The 24,016-nt window shown below is 38.3% G+C and overlaps 1 protein-coding gene across 14 annotated transcripts in view; it reads right to left on the minus strand.

The window, feature by feature from the left end:
- The window catches only part of TRPM3 (transient receptor potential cation channel subfamily M member 3), a 514,000-nt gene that overhangs the window by 168,112 nt on the left and 321,872 nt on the right, over positions 1-24,016 (minus strand). For 13 of the 14 annotated variants that reach the window (XM_059072701.2, XM_059072700.2, XM_067039572.1 and 10 more), the window contains 2 exons: positions 18,542-18,716; positions 1,545-1,668 (listed from right to left, as the gene is read on the minus strand). In XM_059072701.2, the coding sequence (XP_058928684.1) occupies positions 1,545-1,668; positions 18,542-18,716 (299 nt within the window). Of the gene's footprint in view, positions 1-1,544; positions 1,669-18,537; positions 18,717-24,016 lie in introns of those variants that run through there. The other variant, XM_067039574.1, reaches the window with a different exon arrangement.

Consider the following 24,016-nt stretch of genomic DNA (forward strand, 5'->3'; position numbering starts at 1 on the left):
ACTGCCTCCGAGATGGGAGGATGCCAGTGGCACTTTCAGGATTGACAGAGGCTCTGCTGGGACACCAGCAGTCATGACTGTGAACCCAGTCTGCACGTGGGCCTCTCTCTGCAGGGCGGCCAGACTACTTAGATTGGATACTCAAGGATTAGAGGTGTTGTCCCATTCTCCTCACCTCACTCCTCTCATCCCAAACCTAGAAGCTGCAGAAAGGCTTTTCACAAAGGCTGTGTGATGCTTTCTGGAGTTGGATCTTGTTTATTTGAATCAAATCTTTTTTTTTTTTTTCTAAATATTTAGCTCCTTAAACTCAGAAATTGCCTCCTTCCCTCCCTCCTGTCAGCCTCAGTGATTACCTGTGCATGCCAGCCACTGTCACATACAGAGTGACACCATCGTGAGCAAGACAGTTCCAGCCCAGGCCCAGGGAGCTATAGTCTAGTTGGGAGCTGTCTGCAGGCAGCTCTCTCTGGTTCTTCTCCTCACCACCTACCTCCCTGTGGTTGAGCCTTTTAGGGTCTGGCCCTGGTGCCCCTCTGGAGGAGCAGTGCCCCCCTACGTCTCCGGAGATAATCACTCCAGGATGCCTACGCAGATTTTGAGATCATCAAAGCCTGAGGGAGCCTACTGCTCAGGTCTGAACTGCTCCTTTGCCTCCCCATCAGCAGGTGGGCTCACATGGCCTTTGAAAATAGTCTCCTCTCACTGAGGCCCACCTCACATCGACCCAGAGTGGGCGATTCACTACATTTGCTTCAGTGAGACAATTTCTGAATAAAAATACTTCCTACAGAGATGAAATACCAATGGTTTTTAGTCTAGTCCCTGATTTACTCATCAGGTGACTTTGCGTTTCTGTAAGGTGAGGATAATAACTGTACCTCTCACATTGGGACAGTCGCCAAGATCACACGAGCTAATACATGGAAAGATCTGGCACCCAGCCTACTCCTCCAATGCTAGCTCAGGTTATTTCTGTGCACCATAACAGAAGGTCTCTGTGCTGACACACTTCTAAGACATTTTCCCCAGATGTAAGAAATGTTTCAGTAGTTCTTGACGGACACTTCAGAAATTACAGAAATTCCCACCCTTCCTTGGCTACGTTTCTCCATTTTCCACCTGTACAGATGAACAGATTAGCCTGGACCCTGTGTCACTAAGATCATTGATACTAAGCACATCAGTTATTCACGACTCACAAGTCAAGTGAAACTCCAAACCTAAGAGAGCATTAACTGAAGCATTTTCCAAGAGGAAACCCGTGTTCTTTCTTCACCTCATTGGGTTGAGGCAATCGGAGTATTCAGGTGAGCTTCAAAAGCAAATGATGCTAGAACCCTGCTGCCCACACTTCATTAGATCCAGGCAGAAAAGTTTCTTAGCTACTGAAGGGAGGAAGCTACAGGGGCCAGTGGAGGCTGAGGATGGTTGTGAGCTTGGCTGGAAAGGAGAAACAGTGGGTGTGTGATTCAAGAAAATGGTTAAACAGACAGAGGGAATGTGGGGAGGTCTCTGCCACCCATGGACACACTGTTACCTACCAATTCCTTCTTCTTCATGCACTCCATGAGGATGATGAACAGGTGCTGAGCTTGGGTTCGAGTGTATGTGAAAGTCTTCTGGATGGTCACCAATAGCTGGTCCCTCAAAGATTCATTTATAAGTCTGCAGTGAAAAAATGTTGAAAGCAGGTTAACTCAGCTCCTATTTAGTACATATTTCTGACAAATATAGAACACGAGAAAGCATTATGAGGATTTACTTTAGATAGGAGTTATTTCTTCCCATATTTTTTTTCTACAGCAGTTATTTTGATTGTGATAATTTTTTTTAAAGTACACTTAAAAATAAATCCATTTCAACATCTCAGTACCTAAATGAGTAAAGGAAGAAGATGGATTTAGTTCTTTTCTGGCTCTCTCTTTTTTCTTTTATATGGCATATGTCTAATGCCCTCTTGCTCAAGTGCTGTTATCGAAAAAATACCTTCAATTAATCCTCTGCATCTTGGTAAAAATTTACTATTAATCTATTACTTACTTGAAGGAGATTTAAATTTCAGCTTCATGTCTAACTGTGGAAAGAAAAATTTTGTCTCAGTAAGGGATTTCTGAGTATCAATGAGGAGAAATAGGACTTATGGTTCCTCTAAAATCATTCCATGAAGGTAGTAGCTGATCCGGCCCACAGGTCCTCACTATTTATGCTGAACTTTTGCTGTGTTGTTTGCCAACAAGAGTTTGACTCATAAAGAGGTATTATATTGACTACTTTATTTAAAGATAGTTTTCATATTATAGAGGAGTGAATTAAAACAAGGAAGGTGCATCGTATCAAGTTAAAGCTGAATTATCTCTTGCATATGGACGGATCACAATTAATTTTAACTCCTTTATTACTAGCCTGGTGAGAACTGGTCTATCTCTATCAGCCATCAAATAGCAGGAATGAAAATTCACTTTGTATTAATAGATACTATTCAAAATCAGGAAGATAAAACTGCTCTTAAGGACTAGTGACAAAATTATCAAAATTTGCCTAGTACTTTACAGTTTACAAATTGCCTTCACACATGAAGTACCAACAACTCCTAGATAATATACTATAATTATTTTCTCATTTGGTGCCTACAGAAATTTGATAGACAAGAGATCTGTCCAATTCAAAAGGGAAGGATATTTTAGCCAGAAAGAGCCAGATGCTTAAGGTCACTCAGAAAACAAGTGGCACAGCCAAAACCAGAACCTAGTTCTTCTGATTCCTTGTCCAGTGCTCTTTCCACTACACCATGCTGCTTCATATTACACCTCGTAATACACCACTGCCTCTCTTCATCACTGTGGCTACTTGAGCAGGAAATTATAAAATTTCCTTTATTTGTTTCTTAAAAGAAAGCAAGATGAGAGGCTTGAGAATGCCTTCATATCACTGACCTGCTGTGCCCCAGGATTGTGTGAAGATTCACCTAGACCCACGAGGCTGGATATTATGGTGGCCCTACTTTGAGGCAGGTGCACTCCCCATGATAGAATTATACCAAGGATCCTGGACTGTCACTCACCTTGATGGAGGATTGGGTTACCCTTTTGGCCCCCCAGGAAGATTTATATCATGAATATATACATTCAGAAAAAGAGAATGATCCAGATAAAGTTGAAAAATGATACCAAATCCTCTCAAGATTACTGAATTATTCTGGAGGACTCTGTACTCTTAGTTGTGAACCACTCTGAAACCATCCATCCATTCATTCATTCAACAATTGCTTAGTGATGTCTATTTAGTGCCAGACACTGTGGTGCATGCCAGGGCTACAGGGATAGATGAGATATACACACTCACAGCCTTCGATGGGCTTACACACCAGTGGAGTAGAAAGACACGATCCAGCAATTCAACTATAATTTACAGTGGTCAAGAAGTAGAGAAGCTTGTGACAGTTGAATACAATCTAATCTAAGGGGTTCAGGGCAGGCTTCTTTGAGGAAGTGCTCTTTTATCTGAGACTTGAAGAATGGAGGAGCATTAGCACTTGAAGGGGGTGGGATGGGGGTGGGGCTGGGGGCTAGGTAAGAGCATATTTGGCAAACAAAACAGCATGAATAGGACTAGTTTGGAGAAAATAAAGAAGGCCAGTATGGCTAGAGCACAGAGAGCAAAAGAAAGAATGGAACAAGGTGAGGCTGCAGAAGGGGTAAGCAAGGGCAAGATCATGGGAAATTTTCAAGACTGTGTTAGAGATTTGGATTTTATCCCCCAGGCAAGGAGAACCATTGAAGGATTTAAGTTGGAGAGTAACATGATTACATTTGTGTTGCCAATTAATTTTCTGTAAGAGTCAAGACATGAGCACTCATACCTGGGCATGTGTCTACCTGACAGTCTAGAGGTTTTTGCAATATCAAGTGTACATAAATGTTGTACATGATTAACAACAGAAAAGACTCTCCTGATTAGCCACTTGATAGATCCAATCACTCATCTGCAGGTGTTTAATTTTGACAACAACTCAAAATTTGTTTTCTATTGCCAAACATCTGTAATGAAATCCCAGTTCCTGGAGGTCATTAACTGTTTGAGGGATCTGTCTGTCACTTGTACCCAGTCTGTCACTTTGTAAAAATTCAGAAATGATGTACAACCCACAACTGATTGTGGGTTTCAGTGGCTAGGAGAGCTGAAAGACTCTAAGCATCTTATACTTTTTAGTCCAATTTTGCAACTGACTGAAATTGTGGCTTTGGTTAAATCATTTAGCAACAAAAACCATGGATTCTACTTCTAGGAGTACAAGAATTCTCTAGGTTGGTGTTTTCCAGAGTGTAGGAAAACTGTCACTGCTGGAGCTGAGATGAATTTAGGTGGAACAAAGGTGATCTGGTCCTTTCAAAGCATTAGGTTATACTCATTAAACATTAAATAACTGTTATTCCTGGTTTACTTCTTTTTCTGTCCTTCTGATTGCATCAAGAGGAAAATTTCATTTTTGATGCTTCTTTGCCTTTCACAGCTCACAAACACTTACAAATCCCCCCTTTTGACAGAGAAATGACAGGTTTTAGGTCCCATACTCTTTGCAGAGAGTTCAATAATATTGTTTTTAAAAAGATACTGTATAATGGTTTGATGTGTTCATAGTGCAGTAGTGTTTATGACACACAATGGGCTTCACAGAGATAATCTCATTTGCTCTTCATAACAATCTGTGAGAAAAGCAGGTATTAATTCCAATTTGCAGAAGAGGCGACTGTGGCCCAAAGAGGTGAAATGATGTGTGCAAAGTCACAAAGCTTGATCATCTCAGTGCTTCAGTTGGGTCTACTGAATTCAGCCTTCCTTCCACGGTGTTGCTTTTCCTGATTGTAATCTATAAATATGCCTTTCACTTTCCTACTCATCTGCACTGGAGGTAGACATTTGTGTGTATTTGTTGTAGGAAATTGCTTTTCCTTTTAGTTATATAGAAAATATCTGAAGGAAATCAGACACGTTTGGAGAAGATAAGGGGAAACTAGTAAATGAGGACAACGACAAAGTGCATTTAGTACACTGAAGATTACATTTACTTCTAATTTTCCACAAGTATTTTCTATGCTGACCTAGATGATTTCCATTTGGCACAAACTCTTACTCTGTCTTCTCCACCGCACCTTTCTTATTTTGTGACTATATTCCTTATGATACTGGGAGGCCTACTTTCTTGAAATTATTACTTTCCTAGCTCTTCGCATATTTTTTTCTGCACAACACTGGAATGATTTAAAAATCTTGACGGTTATATTTAATCATGAGCAAAAAATAGAAATAAGCTCATTTTAGATTTCTTTTTATGGCACTAGTGACTGAAAATTTCCTGACACCAAAACATGGTCATAGTATTATGTAAAATTTTAGTCTTAGAATTGGGTCTTTGACAAAGGGGTGCCTATTTATGGAAACTGTTGATTTGTGGTTCCATATGTACCAATGCTATTTTTGGTACACCTCAAATTAGAAGGTTTTCTGATTAGGAAGTGTAGTCATTGAAGTGAGGAAAATCTCTACACTACAGCATTTGTATCTTCATTTAAATGCTGTACTTGTGATCTGAAGCTTTTCAGATGAGTCACAGAGTTAGCTGAAATAGGTCAGTGTTCATCCAGTGCTCAGAGTAACCAACAAAACTTCCCACAGTTTGCTACTAATATTCTGTTCAAATGCTGGCAATTCAACCCACATGTACATATTTTTCTCAAAATGAATTTATCTGCAATATCAGAGTTTTGTTCCTAGATTTAAAAATTAGAAAACGCATTCGGAATTCAATGGGACTCAAACAGCTAGGCTTAGGCTAATGGCTTTTGAGGAGAGAAGCCCTTCTTATGCCCCCACAGACACTCTCTATTAACCTATTCAGATACAATTTGAGAAAATTTTACTTGTATAAATAAAAACGACTGTTAATAATACCACTGTTTGGTACTTACAAAACATCATTTCCCATGGAATCTCTAATGGTCTAAAAAAAAGAAATTTTATCATTTGCTTGAAACCAAAGCAAATTACTAAATACAACATAAAGGCACAGAAAGTTTACATGTCTTGTCTGAGGTCACAGAGATTGGTATTTTTCTTTTTTTCTCTTCCCTTTCTCCTTCTCTTTCTTCTTTAGTAAAAGTTATCAGTTCTTCCCAAATGGCTGAGGTCACAAGTAACAGCATGATTCTTCCCAGAGAGGCAGGGAGAGCTTCATGAATAAAAGCATCATGGTCACCAGGGCCAGGATGTCTGGAGTTCAGCTGTCACTTCTAGCTGTGTGATCTTGCGCAAATTACTTAGTATTTCCAAGCCGTATTTTTTGTATATGTAAAATAGGAATTATAATAGTACTTACAGACTTGTGAATGTTAAATGGATTAATCTTTGCAAAATGGTTAGAAAAGTGCCTGACACACAGCAAGTCCTATGTAAACATTTGCTATTATTAGAGCTCAGTCTTACAATGCTCCTTAGGAAAGCGTCACTGACCAGCCCTTCTTGTCAAGTAGCACAACCAGTGGCCAGGGCCTCTGTGTGTAATGCAGAGCTCTCCCCTGGGATCAGCAGTGCTCTGCATACCTGGAGAGCCCAGCAGTATAAGGACACTCCAATCCTTATACCACTGGGCTCACCAGGTATGCAGCTGGAGAAATAACTTTCTGACTTCAGAGAGGTCAGACATCACCATTCTCTCTTACATTTGAGACAGAGATACTTAGATTTGGAGGTTTAATTATAATGGAGCTTGCAAACATCCCATGCAGGCAGCACCTAAACGTTCATTCACTCATTCATTCAACAAACAATATTGTGTTTACTATGTGCCAGGCACTATGCTAGAGGTAGAGAGATGAACACTATTCAGTCCTAGCCTCAAGGAACTCACAGGATCATGTGTCAACATATTCTGGTCATTTATTAATAGGTAACACACCCCAACCGTAGCAATGTAAAACAGTATTTATTTATTGTGTTGATAATTTTGTGGGCCAAGAGTTCAGGCAGAGATGACTCATGCAAATGGTACCAACAGATCACTAACTGGTTTCTTCTCTATGTCCTCTACTGTATTCCCCACAGTGTTGATTGAATGGTTGCCTTACAAGGCAAATAAGATTCTATCATATCCTTCTTAAAACCCTGCAATAGCTTCCCATCACTAGCAAGATAACACCTCAACTTGCATATGGCATTTAAGGCTTATCATGGTCTCTCTCCCAGCTAGGCTCATCCCCTGCAACTCTCGCACACATATTCTATAAAATACTATTATCGCCCAAACACACCAGACTCTTGCATGCTTCTATGCCCTTGAACTTGCTGTACCTGCTGCTTGCAATACTCTCTACATCTGATCCCGTCACTCAGGCTCATCATTCATAATTCAGCTCCAAGTCCACCTCCTGTGTGAAAGTCTCTGATTACCACTCTCTTGATGTTCCCATAGCACTGGATCCATATTAATTACTACTATTATTATATTGTACGGGAATTATTTATTTACATGTATGTCTCCCTCCAGCAGATTATGAACTCCTTGAAGGAGTGAATGCATCTTAACACTTCCTGTACCTAAGCTCTAGAAGAGTACATAGTTCATTGTTGGTTCCAGAAGCATATCTGTGGACTGACTGAGTGAATGTGTAGCTGCCTACTCATTAGCTACTTTGGGGCAGCTAACCAGGTGGTCTTCCCCATTCCCCTTTGCTCCTCATGCTGGGATGGACTTCAAACTGATTTGGAAGAATGAGAGAAGTGGCATAGGGTTTTGCCCCTCACCCCCCAACAATCTGATTTTCTTGATCATTTTTCATTCAATCAGATCCATCTCTAAGAAATATTCTAGTTTTTCTTTAAACTCAAAGGGTATTTAGAAATGAATTGGCCACCAAACTCAATAATCTATATTTGGTTCTACTTCTGGAGACTGTTTTCCCCTTTTGAATTGCTTTGTAGCTCATCAGGAGGAGATGCATATTCACTGTCTCCCCCATAATGCTTAGGGCAATGTCTTGCCCATAAAAGTGCTCAAGGAGGGCTTCCGCTGCTCTTGAGGCAGAGGTGCCAAATCCTCAACCTTAGTCAGGGACTAGCAGGACAGTAAGGTGAAAAATCCTGAACAGTGTTGGCTGCATCTCTCCAATTCCTATTCTTCTCTTTGCCTTTGGTTATGAATGTGCCCAAGAGTAGAAATTGAATTGTTGCCAGAGGATGTGGGGACTGCCACATGGTCAGGTAGCTTCTCTGCTGCCAAAACTGTAAGGAAAACGCATCCTCTGATTTCATTCCAAGTGAAATCCCATCGGTGAATATTGCACATAGCCAGGCAAGAGGAATAATCAAACTTTTATTGTTTTAGGCCCTGTATGAGAGACAGAAACAGAGCTGGACTGAGATGTGTAGGCTCCTTGGGCAGGCAAAAACACTGGCACCTCTTCAACTGACATGCTTTAAACGTTGGTCCAACATTTAATTCAAAGGAGAGGTTAACCAGCGTGTGAAACAAGAAGGAGAAGATGGAAGCTGGGTGCAGCTTCCTCTGTTGTTCGGAGTAACTCAGCTCTGGGGCAAGTAAACCTCCTGCAGTTCCTGGGGCCCATCTTCCTAGGAGGCAACATGGTGCAGCTGCTAAGAGCAGAGGTTCCAGCCCTAATCTTCCTAGGCAGACCACTCTCTAGCTGTGCGATACTGAACTTTCCTAACCTTTCTCTACTCAATTTCCTCATTTATAAAATTGATATAATTATCATACCTACCTCACAGCATTTCTGAAATAAAGTGTCTAGATCAGGCTCTTGAATGTAGAAGCTTTAAAAAATAGTAATTTCAATTCCTCAAGTATGCTATTGGGGGGGAGCGCCAGGGGTATGGAGGAAAAGGGAGTGGTAAATATCACCTCTCTTTCAAAGTAATCTGTCAAAGTATTCCTTCTAACCCTATATCCTACTCTATGAGATGTTGGGGCAGATATAGTTTTCTCTGTTTTTGTATGTATTCTGTGATGAATTAGTTCCTAGCTTTTTGAAAAGGTTATTCTTTTTTCTAATACATTATCCATTGGCAATTGCACTTTGTCTCTCAGTCCAGCTCCAAACAGCACCACCCCACAATAAAGTGCTTCTTGTCCCTCATATCCTATGCATTATGCCTGTGTGAAAAGGCTCATATCATCAGATAATTTAAAGACTGATGTGCTTCACAGTGTTGATAAAAAAACCTGAGTATTTCCTAAGTATCTTTTAGGCAGATAAGGTTCTTATTTTTCCCCTGGTTTCATAATTCAATGTGCTGCTTGATGGGTGCCTGGTAGCGATATACGCAGGCTAGCTAAAAGATTTTGTTTTTATTCAAGAATAAGAATAGACATCCATGGTATTTTGACTATAAATTTCCTTCTTTGCATCAATGCTAATCTATCACAGTAATCTTTCCTGAGTCCAGATGTGGCCTCAGAATCACTCTCAACACATCATCCTAGGAAGCCACTACTGGTTGATTATTATTGACACTCAAGATGAAAACTTGTCATCCCTCTACCAGAGATAATAAATCTCAAATATACTGTCAAATGGTGAAAACCAATAAGATCATAGGGTCAAAGAGCTCCAAATTTTAGGCCTGTCTCTAAGACACTGCACTGTGGTTTCCATGGAGTCAAAGAACTGATTCTTTATTGCTTACTTAAGACCTTTAGGAGGTCACTGCTCATGGACGGACACTTCATTTACATTGAATAAACCCAGAAAACACAATGAACATATATTAACTCTAGGATGGTTGTCCAGCAATTAGGACAACAAAGGACAGGCTTTACTGAAACTGAATGGAGACTTTTCTAGTTTGTACTTTTCAGAAGTACAAACTTGAGTTAACCTTGGCGTCCTACTTTAATGCATCTTTAGTGTCTCCCTGGATGAAGAAGCTTTTATAAGCAGGTAGTTACTGCTGTAAATAGTTTTCATAAATCCTGTGGCTCATAATCAACATCTGAGAATTGCATGGGGAATCTGAGGGAAATCCATTAAGGACATTCCAAACATTATCTATTATTAATGATCACTGGGTGAGATATGTTAATACACAGTATTTTTAGCAGCTGCAGGTTCTTATGTCAGCCAGGTTGATTCAGAATTCATTTCCTCTAAGGTAGAGAGATTAAATACCAGGAGAATTATCTGCACCTCACCCAGATAAGTTTTAAATGTATTTGTGGGTTTTAAAGCTCTCATGAGAGAGAAACTATGCATTGGACTTCAGAAAGAAAAATTTCCTAGAAATTAAGTGGGTAAAGAAATGTACATGGACATCTCATGCTAAGGCAGAGAGGCCTATGGCAGCATGCTGTGCTTGGAGAGCAGTGCAGGGGGACAGTTCAGCTGGGTTTCAGGTAAATGGAAGTTTCATTGAGATGGCTCTAGAGAGAGACTGGGGCCAGAATGCAAAGAGTCTTGAGTTTAAGTAAAGGAATGTGGACTTAACCTGTAGATTAATGGTCTTCAACTGGGTTCTACAAAGAAGCCCCTGGAATTTTGAGGATGAGCTCCAGAGTTGATTCAGAACTGCTTTAGTGGGTGAGAACCAGGCAGAGAGAAGGAGGCTAAGCCAGTGGTTCTCAAAGTATGGACCCTGGGCCAACAGTATCCATATCTCCTGGGTGCTCCTTTGAAATGCAAATCACCTGGCCCCAACCAGACTTACTGAATTAGAAAATGTGTAGTGGGGCCTGGCAATTCGTTTTAAGAAGTCCTCTGGTCCTCTGGGTAGTTTTTTTAAATGCTAATTGTTTTTTAATCTTTTTTTTTTTTTTTTTTTGGCTGCACCAGGTCTTAGTTATAGCACCGGGGATCTTCGCTGTGGCATACTGGATCTTTTTTTAGTTGTGACATGCGGACTCTAAGAAGCCCTCTGGGTAATTCTGATGCAAGGTAAAAATTGAGAACCAGTGGTCTAGGCCTTCCACCCCAGCTTCAACAGAGTAAACCTGTGTCTTGTCTGTTTTATAAATGGCACTTCTACCAGAGATTTCATTTGAGAAGGGGTCCAAGGGCTTTAAAGAAGTGAAAATCAATACTAGAGGCAAGTGGGAAATTGGGACTCTTAAATGGTTATCCATTGCAATCATCAAGTTAAAGGAAAGTGAGGTAATACCTTCTAATGTTGAAGTTAATGGCCCCAGTGACTGTCAGTGGTTTCTCAAACAGCTGAGAGCCAACATTCACAACCAACTAGCATTACTTCACTTTTAAGTACTATTGCTTTTCTCATCCTCTTTTCTTTCTCTTTTTAAATTGTTCATACCTTTTGACTACTCAGAAAATAATTTTCAAGAGAAATAGGGAGGTGAGCTGAATAGCTTTAAGAAATCCATATAAATAAAAATACTAACAGAGAAGTCTCCCCGTCCTGTCTAAATGCATATTTTTATGCTGTATGAAGAGCTATAGCTTGCTCTTCAAGGGAAGAATTTTCAAGTCTGACAGATGTTTGGAACCAAGAACAGCTGTGATAAAGAAAGAAGTGAGGAGATTCATGCTAATACACTTTCCAAGTCAACTGGGTTCCAAAGACAAAGTTTGGCAGAGAGTACAAAGTGCTTGTAGTAACAATGCAATGATTTGTGTGAGTGGAATGCACATGAGGCATAGAAAGTGAAGGAGCTGTTTTTGGAAACACCAGAGAAATATAAAGAGAAATCTAATTTTTATAAACTTTAAAAGAGCTTCTGGGGCTTCCCTGGTGGCACAGTGGTTGAGAATCTGCCTGCCAATGCAGGGGACACGGGTTCGAGCCCTGGTCTGAGAGGATCCCACATGCCGCAGAGCAACTAGACCCGTGAGCCACAACTACTGAGCCTGCGTGTCTGGAGCCTGTGCTCCGCAACAAGAGAGGCAGCGATAGTGAGAGGCTCGCGCACCACGATGAAGAGTGGCCCCCACTTGCCACAACTAGAGAAAGCCCTCGCACAGAAACAAAGACTCAACACAGCAAAAATAATAAATTAATTAATTAATAAACTCCTACTCCCAATTGAAAAAAAAAGAGCTTCTGCAGCCTCACAGATATAGAGAACAGACTTGTGGTTGCCAAGGGAGGTGGGGAGGGGGGAGGGATGGACTGGGAGTTTGGGATTAGCAGATGCAAATTATTATATATAGGATGGATAAACAACGAAGTCCTACTGTATAGCACAGGGAACTATATTCAGTATCCCGTAATAAGCCATAATGGAGAAGAATATGAAAAAGAATGTATATACATATGTATAACCGAATCACTTTGCTGTACAGCAGAAATTAACACAACATTGTTAGTCAACTATACTTCAATGAAATAAATTTTAGAAAAGTTTCTGAAAGTGTGGTCCATGGACCACTCTTATTGGAATCATCTGGGGTTTTGGTTTCAAATACAGTTTCCTGCACCTCAGCCCAGCTACACTGATCAGGATGCTTAGGGAACTTTTTCTTTCACTCTCCAGGTGATTCTCAGGCATGCTGAGATTCTCAGGCTGAAATGTGATAACCACATGCTTATTTTGAAAGTTTTCTATATAACAAGCTGCTAAGAGTTAGCTAAGCAAATCTCAGGGGAACACAACTGGTACCTTTGAAGTCTTCACTTGCATTGATGGGCTATCTAAAAGTTCGGGGCAGTGGTTCCCAAATAAGGATTTCTTTATGGTAATGGATTACCCAGCTCTGTGTTCTTCTCATGTTTGCTCTTGATGTTCAAGACCACATTTTCCCAACTTGGAGCTGAGCAATTCTAAAGTAAATTTAATCAATGTAGAGAACTTATCGGCCAATTTATATCAATAAAAATTTTCACCAGTACTTTCCTCCATGAACTATCTAGATTTTTATTTTAAGTCAATGCTTCATTCTCCCCATGTTGGCACACATGGAGGGATCAAATAGCAAACTCTAAGACAAAATATTTATTTTATTTTGCACTTTCCTAAATAAATGAAGCTACTCTAGCCTTGTGGAACTTGGATACAATGACATAAGTATCCATATAACTATATCTTTATATATTCCACAGAGGGAAAAATCACAATAATACTCTCTTTATGAAGCTTTCTCCATCTACTCCAACCTCTGTCTCTTTCTGCCTTTTAGAATTCAGTAACTAACATCTAGTTAAAAATTATTTTCTATTATATTAGTTCAAATGAGATTGTACCTCTCCAGGAAAGGCCTAAGAAAAGCATTCAAAAAACACCTGGTGATTGATTGATTTGAAAAGTGAGGTTATCAGTCCTACTTTTAAGTTTTCACTTAAAATTTAAACACACACATACATACACATATTATTATCATTTATATATAAGTATATATACTTAATTATATAAAATTAAATTTTATAGTATTAAATTAATATATCAATTAATTTCATTACATTGAATTTGAGTATATGTAAATTCAGTTTAATAATATCTATCTATACATACACACCACCACACAAAACACCATACTGTTTAATATAATTTGTCCCTTTACCAGCTTTCCTTCAATCCTATTCAGATTGATTCTTTTTTCTGTGTTGACTTGCATAAAAGAGGTTCGTATGTTAGCTTTTCCTTGATCATTCATACTGACCCTCACTTTAGATATAGTTTTTGAAGGAAAAGGGGAAGAGAAGCAATAGAGTTATTATATTGCCATTTTGGGGATAATTAACATAAATGTTTCCACTGAATAGATTCTCATGAGGAATGCCACACTAAAGTGCTTTGTGCTCTGGTAACACTTTATACATTTATCATGGCATACATGACCTTCTAGTTATCTGTACTCATGCCTGTGTTGGAGATCTCCATTTAATCTCCAAAGTCCTTGACAGTGCCACGTCCTGCCCGTCCTCTAACAATTAAATGTTAACTTGGAAAAGAGTTTACAAAACCAGCACTTTAAAAAAAAATAAAGCCACCAGTATTCTGTGTCTGTACAAGATGTTTCCAATTTTTCTTACTTCCCTTCTGAGGTCACAAAACAGAATCCAGTTTTGACATGCTTTTTATAGAAAATTCTAGAAAAGAGACAAGGCAAGATGAAATTAACAAAAAATAAAATGGACACTTGAAGTTGGCATGCCTGCTATTGGTTTCCTTCCTTCTCACTTGACATTCCCATTATGTCTAAATCATGCCGGAATACAAACCATCGAGATCAATTACTTTCTTTCAGCAGATCTTACAGAGACAAATGATAGGCCTGTGGCATCAAGAGTGGCCACCGCACAGAATGGTACGCCCTAGGGAATACAGTCTATACCTGGGGTTCTAAAATGACTAGTTTTCTGGTGACTTTCTCCTGTCCTTGGTCATTTTGATGTGTATTTGGAGAGAAACAAACTTGTCACATCTCTGGTACGATACAGTTATATAATCTGAAGCCATGCAGCAAAATTTCCCTTCTTCATTTCTACTTTGTGTTCCATTTATGCCTTTATTTTAGCTAATCCAAAAATGTAGGGACCCTATTAAGCTCCCTTTAAACAGGCAAATCAGACTTTTATTTCAAATACAATATTTATCTCCCGTATTCAGGAACAAGCCATTGCTCATTTATTCTTCACAATTCCTGATGCAAATTCCACTGGCACGTAAGGATGTGAAGTCTATTGGTGTTTTCCCCATTAATAACTTTCCAAGAGTTATGACTACTTAAAACTTTAAGGCTTTCTGTTACTGCAAGTTCTGCTTCTTGACTAGGGTATCTAAAAATGGTAAATCCGGATGATTATTTTTGGGACAAACTTGTCAAAATAAACATAAGCATTGATAATACAATTTGGATGAATGGGGGTAATCATCTCAGGACTCACATTCAAGATGCCTTTTTCATGCTGACGTTTTTCATCTGTGAGTCATTGCTCACTAATTGATAAACGAGGGGCTAGACCACATTTCTCTGCAATCTGAGACTTGGGTTATCAAGCAAAGTAATCTCAGACTTCAAATTCAGAAACCTACAGCCGGAAAGGTGCTCCTGACTATGGGTAATGCTGGTCATCTTGGTTAGTCAACACAGCAAAAAGGGGAATCCTAGTATTTAAAAACTGAAGTAATTAAGTCTAATGCTATTTAGATAGCATTAATCTATTTATGTCTGCAGTGTTGAGTCATTTGTGATGCAGAAATAATATTTGATAATATTTCTAAAGCAATGAAATTAGGTAGGGAATGTGACTTGTGACTCATTCTGAACTATGACAGATGAGAAACAGAAAATCCAATATGTCAATAAGGAAAAAAACAAAGTTTGACCATTTCTTTCTGGTAGTATAGTCCACAGAACAGAGATGGGGAGAAAAGATAAAAATAAGAATTTAATTGCAATTGTCTCCTAGTCTATCCAAACCCATTTGCATTGGGAGAGATACAGTCTGACTTTTTCTACCTCACGTAATCTCATCTACAAAAGTTAATCAGTATTTCCAATGATAATTTGCTTCCAGAGCGATTCCCTTTCAAAGTCATATTCTTGGAAGGTAGTTAATAACAGGGAATTTAAAGTCAAAATATCAAGTTCACAAAAGTTAAACTACAAAGTGTGTAAATTCTATTCATTCCTCTAGGATTATAAAATTGAAAAGCTTTACAGCTGAATGTAAAAATTTATAGTGCTTGGGCCTATACTATTTAACAACCTATAAATGAACTTAAAATTTTAAAAATCATATTTAAATTACCAAAGTAACTGAAAAATAAAAATAAGTGATTTCAAATCCTGATTCATGTTTAATAAACAGGGTATGTATGTTTCCTATGTTCAATAGTATATGTACGATCACACACATTTATTTATATAGATTTGTTTATATGAACATATAGTTATGCATTTATATTTTTTTTTTTGTGAAACATGTCTCAACTCTGTTGGACTTTGTTGAAAATCAAAGAAGAATTCCTTCTTGATGAATGAAGTCCAGGTGGGCCATTTTATTCAGGAGCATATAATAAAGCATGCTAATGATTTTTAAAACTGGCTGCACATGTGTGGCTGGACAACTTCTTACTAAGGTAAATAAACATGATTAATTCTGGCAGTTATTCAGATGGCACACAGAAACATTCTGAATGCATTTTATCATGTTAAATTTATAACTGCTTTCCTGAAGCAGAGCGTATTTTTATCATAACTTTAAAATATATATATATATTTAGACTGGCAAATATAATGCTCTTTTTAGTCTTCTATATTCTTAATAACCATTTCTAAATGTTTCTGAAAATTACTGAAGTTTTCATTTTAATAATTCCAAAGATATAAAATTATATCTTAACTCTATCTTCACGCTAGTTACACACATGAAAGGGCATGGTATTTTTGACTTAATTTTGGAGTTGAAGTATGATGGTCTGGGTGTGAGAAAGAAAAGAATCTACGTGATGTAGAGTTGATCAGCTTGGATGTTGGTTTACAACCAGAAATGCATTGATTTTACCTTTTTTTGAATATACAGAATAAAAAAATTAAATTATAACAGAAAGAGGAAACTGAAGGCAGCTTAAGTACACCTATACATTTAAAAGATAGTATCACTGAAGTACTGTATGAGAAACACTAGGGCACATACTACAAAACACATTTCAGTGAATTTTTATAATACACCAGAAATGGTCTGGGTTCATGGGCTGTGTGGCCTTGGGAAAGCACTTAATTTCTCTGTGTATCTGTCCCCTAGGTTAAATAATATACAGAGTCTTACCCAGCTCTAAAATGTATACCATTTCTCCTATATTAAAACAGAATCAGGAAAAGCAACTTATCAGAGATTTTAATATTTTTCAAGGTACCCAACCTGAGAGAATGACAAAAAACAAGCACTAGGTCCAGACTTTCATTATAGGCCTGGAAACCTGAAATGCTGAGGTTTCTCAAAACGAAATGTGCACTCTGAGTGCAAACTTGTATCTGCTTTTTAGGGATACAGCAAAATAATTGCAAGCACTAAAAAGAAAAAAAGCACCAAAGCTAAAAACTGTGTACATTCTCTAACCTATTTCTGAATAAAGAACCAATTGATATATTTAAATCAATGAGAACTATGGCTAAAAGCAAAGCATAGCTGAGGATCTCGAACTCTTTTTGGTAACAGACATGCGGACACATAGGCAAATGTGACTGATAATTCACTATTAAAGAAGAAGATAACAGTAACTTCATTGAATTTGCCAGTAAGCAAACTCCAACTTGTTGTGTACAAAAATTAGCTTTATTTCTTTTAGTATCAAAAGCTTTCACAGGGCCTAAAGTCACTGTCAATGTTTGCAATGTTAAGCTGAGAGTCTTATGTCTCCAACCGGCTTCCTTTCGCATGTCTAAGTTCATGTACTAACCAGGGAAGTGTGCCGTTTTAATGGCTCACCCAGAGTGCTGGGCTGCTGGCAAAGACAAGAGGATGACTGGGGAGATAGAGGGTATTGAGCTGCCATGCCGAGTCTATCTTAAGTCAGGCTGGGTGAGAGAGAGGTGGAGGAGGGAGTGGTCTGAGTAGGCAAGCTCACCTGTCATTACTATTATTATAATGATATGCTTGTCTTCTTACAAGACTTGCTATGAACTCTTTGGGGTAGGAATAGCTTGTTATTCTTTTTCATATCTTAGCACTTGGCACCCAGTAGACACTTACTGTATATATATGAAAGGAATGAATAAAAGACCCCCAACTCCTTCGGGGTTTCTTTCTCCCACTACTTTCATGTGTTAGGAGAACTGATTAGGTTACAAAGTTCCTTATTTAAAACTTCAATTGCTCCCATGAGTTTTCTTCCTTAAAGTCATTCACACCTTCAGATGAATTACTTTGATCTAATCATCTGCAGGAGTGCCTGCACTTCAGGATTCACTGAGGGGGATCTCAGATTTTGGGGGGGAGGGCCATGAAAGGAAGTCCTCCATGGGGTTGGGTACTTTGGACTGTTGAGAGCAGCATCAGGGGGTTGCCAGACCAAGGAACGTGCGTGAGGGGTTCAAGAGCAGGTTACACAGGACAGAGTGGTTACCATTACAGAGAATCTACTTTCCAAGCCAGTCTAGAGGGATATGATGGGACAGGCCACCAAATACTTTTGTAAACATTTAGCATTTGTACACACATGGCAGCTTGGGGAAGGTGGTGTTTGGAGGTCAAGCCTGGAAGCTGCACATCCTAGCTTCTCTCTAGCTACTAACCTGTACTGTATGGTCCAGGTTAGCTGTGCTTCACGTGTTAAAACCCAATTCCTGCTTCTCCTCAGTGGGAGGAGGACAAGAGAGAAGGAAAATGAAGAGAACAGAAAGGAGACCACATCCTATGACCCCTCCATTCCCCTAGTTCTCTTTACCATCAGTGTGGACTAGTAGAGCTGTCATGGAATTTCCCACTTCACAAGACATGTAGAATATGTTTCCCTGCTCTTCCCCACCTCCCTCCCATGCCAAATGATTAATCAACTCACACCCTCTCTTCCAAGCTTGGAACACAAGCTTAGCACTCACAGGTCAACTCTGGGGCCTGGAAAATTACCTACCCGCCTTCTTCTGAATATTTATGCCCAAATGCCAGGATGTCGGATGCCCGTCCACTCCCATCACAGACAACAACTGGCACGGGAGGGGTATCTCGAAGGTATTCCAAGACAATTGAGATCACATTGGGTCCTCCTTCCACAATGAGTGCCACCACTGGAACGCCTTGACCGATTCCTGCATTAAAAAAGGAAAAGAAAAGGAAAAAAAGAGAAAAGAACACAAAGCCAGCAAACCAAAGAAACAAAAAGAGAAACAGAAAGCACAAACTAAAATTACTGAGCATGGGGGAGGTAACAACTTATGAAGGGCTAACATACGGAATGAAAATGTACAGAAAACCCTTTAGCAGAATTTTCCCACTAGAGAGTCCATTCAACTCTGCCCTCTCCCCGCAACTCCCAGGGTGCTAGGGTTTTAAAGCGCTGATGACTATACCTCACAGGGGAGGCGTAGAGTGAGGAGGGTGGGAAAGGAATTGGTTAGTAGAGGAAGTGCTGGGCCAGTAGCCAAAAGACTGGAAGCTAAATGTGATCTTAAGCAAGTCTCATATGGATCCAATGGTCAGTTTCCTATATGAAAAATGGGAGGTTAAAAAAATGCCACCTCCCTGAAGTCATCACAGTGCTAAGAAAATGCCTAAATGGTTCTTTTTATTAAAGACTACCAAAATCAGCTGGGGGCATATTTTAACTTGTTGAATCAACTAGTGGCAAAATTAGGGGTCTATCTATTTCTGACCATAGATGATAAGCTTGATTATGGATTCTTAACGCTAGAATAGTTATAATAAATTACTCAGGAGATATGGCATCTGCCCTCTGCCATTATTGTGTCCTTCATTACTGAGGAAGGTGCCAGGCACACGATGGGCAAACATTTTCTGAATTCAGTTAAATTAAGGGATTTCAGCTATTTATGCTGAGCCATAGACATTGCTGTTTTCAAGTAAAAACTGCCCTAACATCAACATTTATGTATGTTCAACTTAACAGAGTAAAGAGAAGTATTAAAAACAAATGTCCATGAGATACATGATGAGAAAGAAATTAGTTTTCAAGTGACATCTCAAGTATCATCATTCATTGAATAAGTTTTTTTGCTCAATTTGGTAACACATTGTATTTTCTCACTCTATCTTCTCAGAATACTTAGGAAATTGGGCAGTGCCACAAAAATGAAAGGGTTTTATAAGGTACACGAAGCAGTTATCTTAAAAAATAGAGTCAAGATTCTGTACCACTTCTGTAAATATGAACTGAAAAAAGCCCTTAATCATCTCAGTTCTTCCTTCCTCTTCCCCCTTCTGTTATGGTTTTTATCTTTTATCTAGAAACTGCTTCCCTATGAGAAATAACAGTTTGGTGTTTGATTTCTTGCTCCATTAGTAAGAGATTTTATTAGACTTGTGTGACCTGTTTTACTTCTAAAGTATAAGTACATCAGTCTCCTAGGGCCTTATCTCTTATAAGTCAGTGTTTTTCATGGTTTGATTTTCATCTGGAAAGAATGGTCCAAAATGCCAGTTACACAAAAAAAGAGTGCTGTTTTAAATCTACATTTTAAAAATGTAAGAAAATAACAATTGTTGATTAAGGCAAGAAGCCAAGATTTTTTTTTTTTGTTCCCCAGAAGGAATTGGGAGAGAGAGATGACCTGTAGCCCCATCAGAGTTTTCTGTGAATGGGGAGTTTTTGAGAATTACTCCTTCAAATCCAAGGAGAGGAAAGTAAAAGGTCATGCTGTTCTCCTTTGACCCAGAAGCTCTAATGACTCAGACAAAAGGCCACTTTAAAGCTCTGCTGGGGTTTCTAGGAAGGAGACACTTTTCCACTGCTACTGTTTATGAGGATTAAGTAAGTTCCTGTTGAAAGGCACATTAAAGATTAAGGGTTAACTTGAAATGTTAATACAACACACTTCTTTTGGAGGAGAATTTTCTGACATAAAAAATACCCATCCCTATATGGATTTATGTTCTAATGTGCCTTGGAAAAGAGACTCTTTTCCAAGACACATTGAAAGTTACTTTATAAAGTATTTTATGCTTAAAGTTTAAACATAAACTTAAATGTTTAAAGTGATTTTATAAGGTATTTCCAACATACTATGCTATTTAGTTTTTCCCTTTGCTTTTCTTTAGCACATGCTCTCATATTGTTTCATGTCAAGGGACAATATGCTATACCTACTGTTTTATATCAAATGATATCATTTAGACTATTTCTAGGATCTTCTAAGAGGGGCCTTGGCCAAATTCTGATTCTTGAGCAATGATTCTATCAGTGGATCTTTACTCCTACTCACAGACCAACTGTGATCCACTCATGAAAGAAGACGTCATAGAATGGATCTTCTAGAATGTTCCAGTGATCCAGAGTCTACCAGACAATAGGCAAGATGGCTGGAAAACTCTCCTCTCTTTGACAGAAAACACAGGTGCAAAGGATCAATTTTCAGAGGAAGATTTGCGAGCAATAAGCTGTCAGTTATATTTGTCAATAAATCAAATTGTTATAGCCTCTAGAAATACAGAAGCATTTAGATGGTCAGATTTCCTATATTTGGAATGAAGCTGTAATTAACTGAAATGATGAAAAGAACTACATTAATTCAGATATATATTCCAGGGCTAAAAATTGGATGGAGTAAAGTATCAAAATATCATCTATTTTTTCATAAACTGAATATATCCAATATATCTATGCCTCCAAATTCTCTCCCATTTCCTTTAGTGATAATACATGGAAATTTGTTCCATAGACAATGAAAAACCCTTATAGCCTAAAACAAAAGCATTTTTGATTTTCTTAGTTATAGGTGGTAGAGAATCAGGCCATGCCTAAAAATATGCTTTGTGTAAATTAAACTTGCCAGTATACGGATATATGGTAACATTAAGCCTTTTTGTCAACACACTGACACACACACACACACACACCCGTCACACATATTACCTTTTTTCTGAGAAAAGAAAATGATATCAAATAATCAGTAATGACCTAAAGCAATGGTTCTTAGCCTATTTTTTGGAGACAAGAATCTTTGAAAACTTTTGTGAATATGATGAAAGCTAATGATCCTTTTCCCAGAAAAATAAATGCTCATAAGGACAGTCACAAAAATGTTTCTATGCATTTCAAAAGTTCATGGATCCCTGAAGCCTATTCATAAAAATCTTGCTAATGGACGCTTACAAAGCCCCACCCTAAATTAAGAACATTGAAATATAGTTGGTCCTCTGTATCTGTGGGTTCCACATCCACAAATTCAACCAGCTGTGAAGCGAAAATATTTGAAAAAAATTCCAGAAAGATCCAAAAAGCAAAACTTGAATTTGCCGGGCAATGGCAACTATTTACATAGCATTTATGTTGTATTAAGTATAAGTAATCTAGAGAAGATTTAAAGTATACAGGAGGATGTGTGTAGGTTACAATGCAAATATTGCACCATTTTATAGAAGGGACTTGAGCATCCGCAATTTTGGTATCTGTGGGGGTGGGGCTGGAACCAATCCCCCAAGGATACTGAGGCACCACTATAGCATCAGTTTGTGTTCTTTTATGAAACCCACTGAGGACTCTGAGACAGGTTCTAGAATGGGTTTTCAAACAAAACTCTATGTCCAGGGAAACTATATCACATTATTACTACCCGGTTACAGTGACTGGCCAAAGTTTCCAAGGTGAAGCACTGTCTATAGGTTATTTCTCCTCCCATCCTTCATTCCTTTCTCTCTTCCTTGTTTTTCTTTATTTCTTCTGTTCACATTTTATTTTCTAAATTACATTTTGGACATAGGATATTAAAAAAAGTCTCTAGAGAAAACCACAAATTTACAAATCTGTAGCATATGACATCATTAGTAAAGAAAAAGCATTTAAAAAAATAAGAACGGTATATTCTTTATTAGTGAAATAAAGAAAATATTTTGGGAATTCACTGCAGATCCAGCTGGATTCATAAGGACCACTACCATTTTCTTTATGCCCACAAAAAAATTAACATAAATTCCTTTGAAGAGCCTCACAAATGTAAACCTTGCTCAGCTGAAACTACTGATGATTCACAAAAAGTAGTTTAGATTTATAGTTTTTTAAAAATATGACTCCTATTATTACCAAAAAAGTTCTCATTTTATCTAGGCCCCTCAGAGATCTTTTTGGTCAATACTTGTTCTTTTGGTTTTGGGGAAAGTAGGCTAATTCCTTAGTTGATTGCAATGATTTTTCATTTTCTACTATAACCAAAAACTTCTTAGAGATTTCCATTAGAATTTAATTTTAGAGCAATGCAGAGTTGCTTACTCAGGAAGAGGCAAGATGTTTGCCACACTCTTTAGTTTTTGTAATGTTGGAACTGGAAGCATTATAGCCTACAAAAATGTGAGCTTGAGTAATGGACTTAGCAACTACATTCTAGAGGATTCCAGGTTGACCTAGGGCTTTCAAATTATAAACTCAACCCCAGTTAATCGTTCTCTGCAGAAGATAACCTCTTAGATGTTTGTCCTATTTTGTTATGACCACTATGCAGTTAAGCCTGTGCTTCCAATAATTCAAATATTGTCAAATTGGCATAAACAAAGATTGGGTTGGGTGGTATAAAGCAGGGAGGTGGCAGGGAGAGAAGAATGTCTTAAAATTCTGAAAGACCTTTTTCTACTCTCTCTTTCTGCCGACGTGAGACTATAATCTACGATCAGTTCAGCCACTTGTAAAAATATTTGGTGTATTATAGTGAAATGCTTGGATAGATAGAATTTTGATCAAACCAAATTAATCCTTTGGTTTACTGTCAACATCATTATATATGATCTAAAATGCCAGTGGGCCTAAGGAATAATTTTTTTGCTGTTGGAAAACAGTTTATATTTACATGGAGATGGAGCATAGAAGATTGATATTTAGCTAAATATTAATGACCAAAGCCACAGATCATGTGATTATTACAGTTGGTTAGCAATAACATGAACACAGTTAACACACTGGCCTTGCCAGTTCTGGGATTATGTGATTCTTGATGATTTAGAAGTTTGGAGAATGCATATGCTTTGAAAGTGTACATATAGTGAGAATTTGTCAATATATTTTATGTTGCAAAATTTTAAATTTATATTATTAAAATGCATATATTATTAAAAAGCACTGAACATGTCCCCTTTATCCCATTTCTCATTTGAATAGTCTGGTCTTTGATTCAATGGTTGACTCTACCAATAGATATACTGGTCACCATCTCCTGTATTTGGACTAGAATGGGGCCATAAAAACTCACTAACCCCTTAAGATCAGAACTTTATACAGACCTGGGGGGGGGCATTAACTTTATACAGACCTGGGGGGCATTAACAATTACTGTAGTGATGGGAGAAGAAGCAGTCAAGCTATTTGCCTCATTTTAATGGGCACCAGCTTACTCTCTACTTGAGAAATAGTGGCTGAAGTTTGCATAATACCACAGCTTTTCACAAA

The sequence above is a fragment of the Kogia breviceps genome, chromosome 8, assembly GCF_026419965.1.
Source record: "Kogia breviceps isolate mKogBre1 chromosome 8, mKogBre1 haplotype 1, whole genome shotgun sequence".
NCBI classification, from domain to species: Eukaryota; Metazoa; Chordata; class Mammalia; order Artiodactyla; family Physeteridae; genus Kogia; species Kogia breviceps.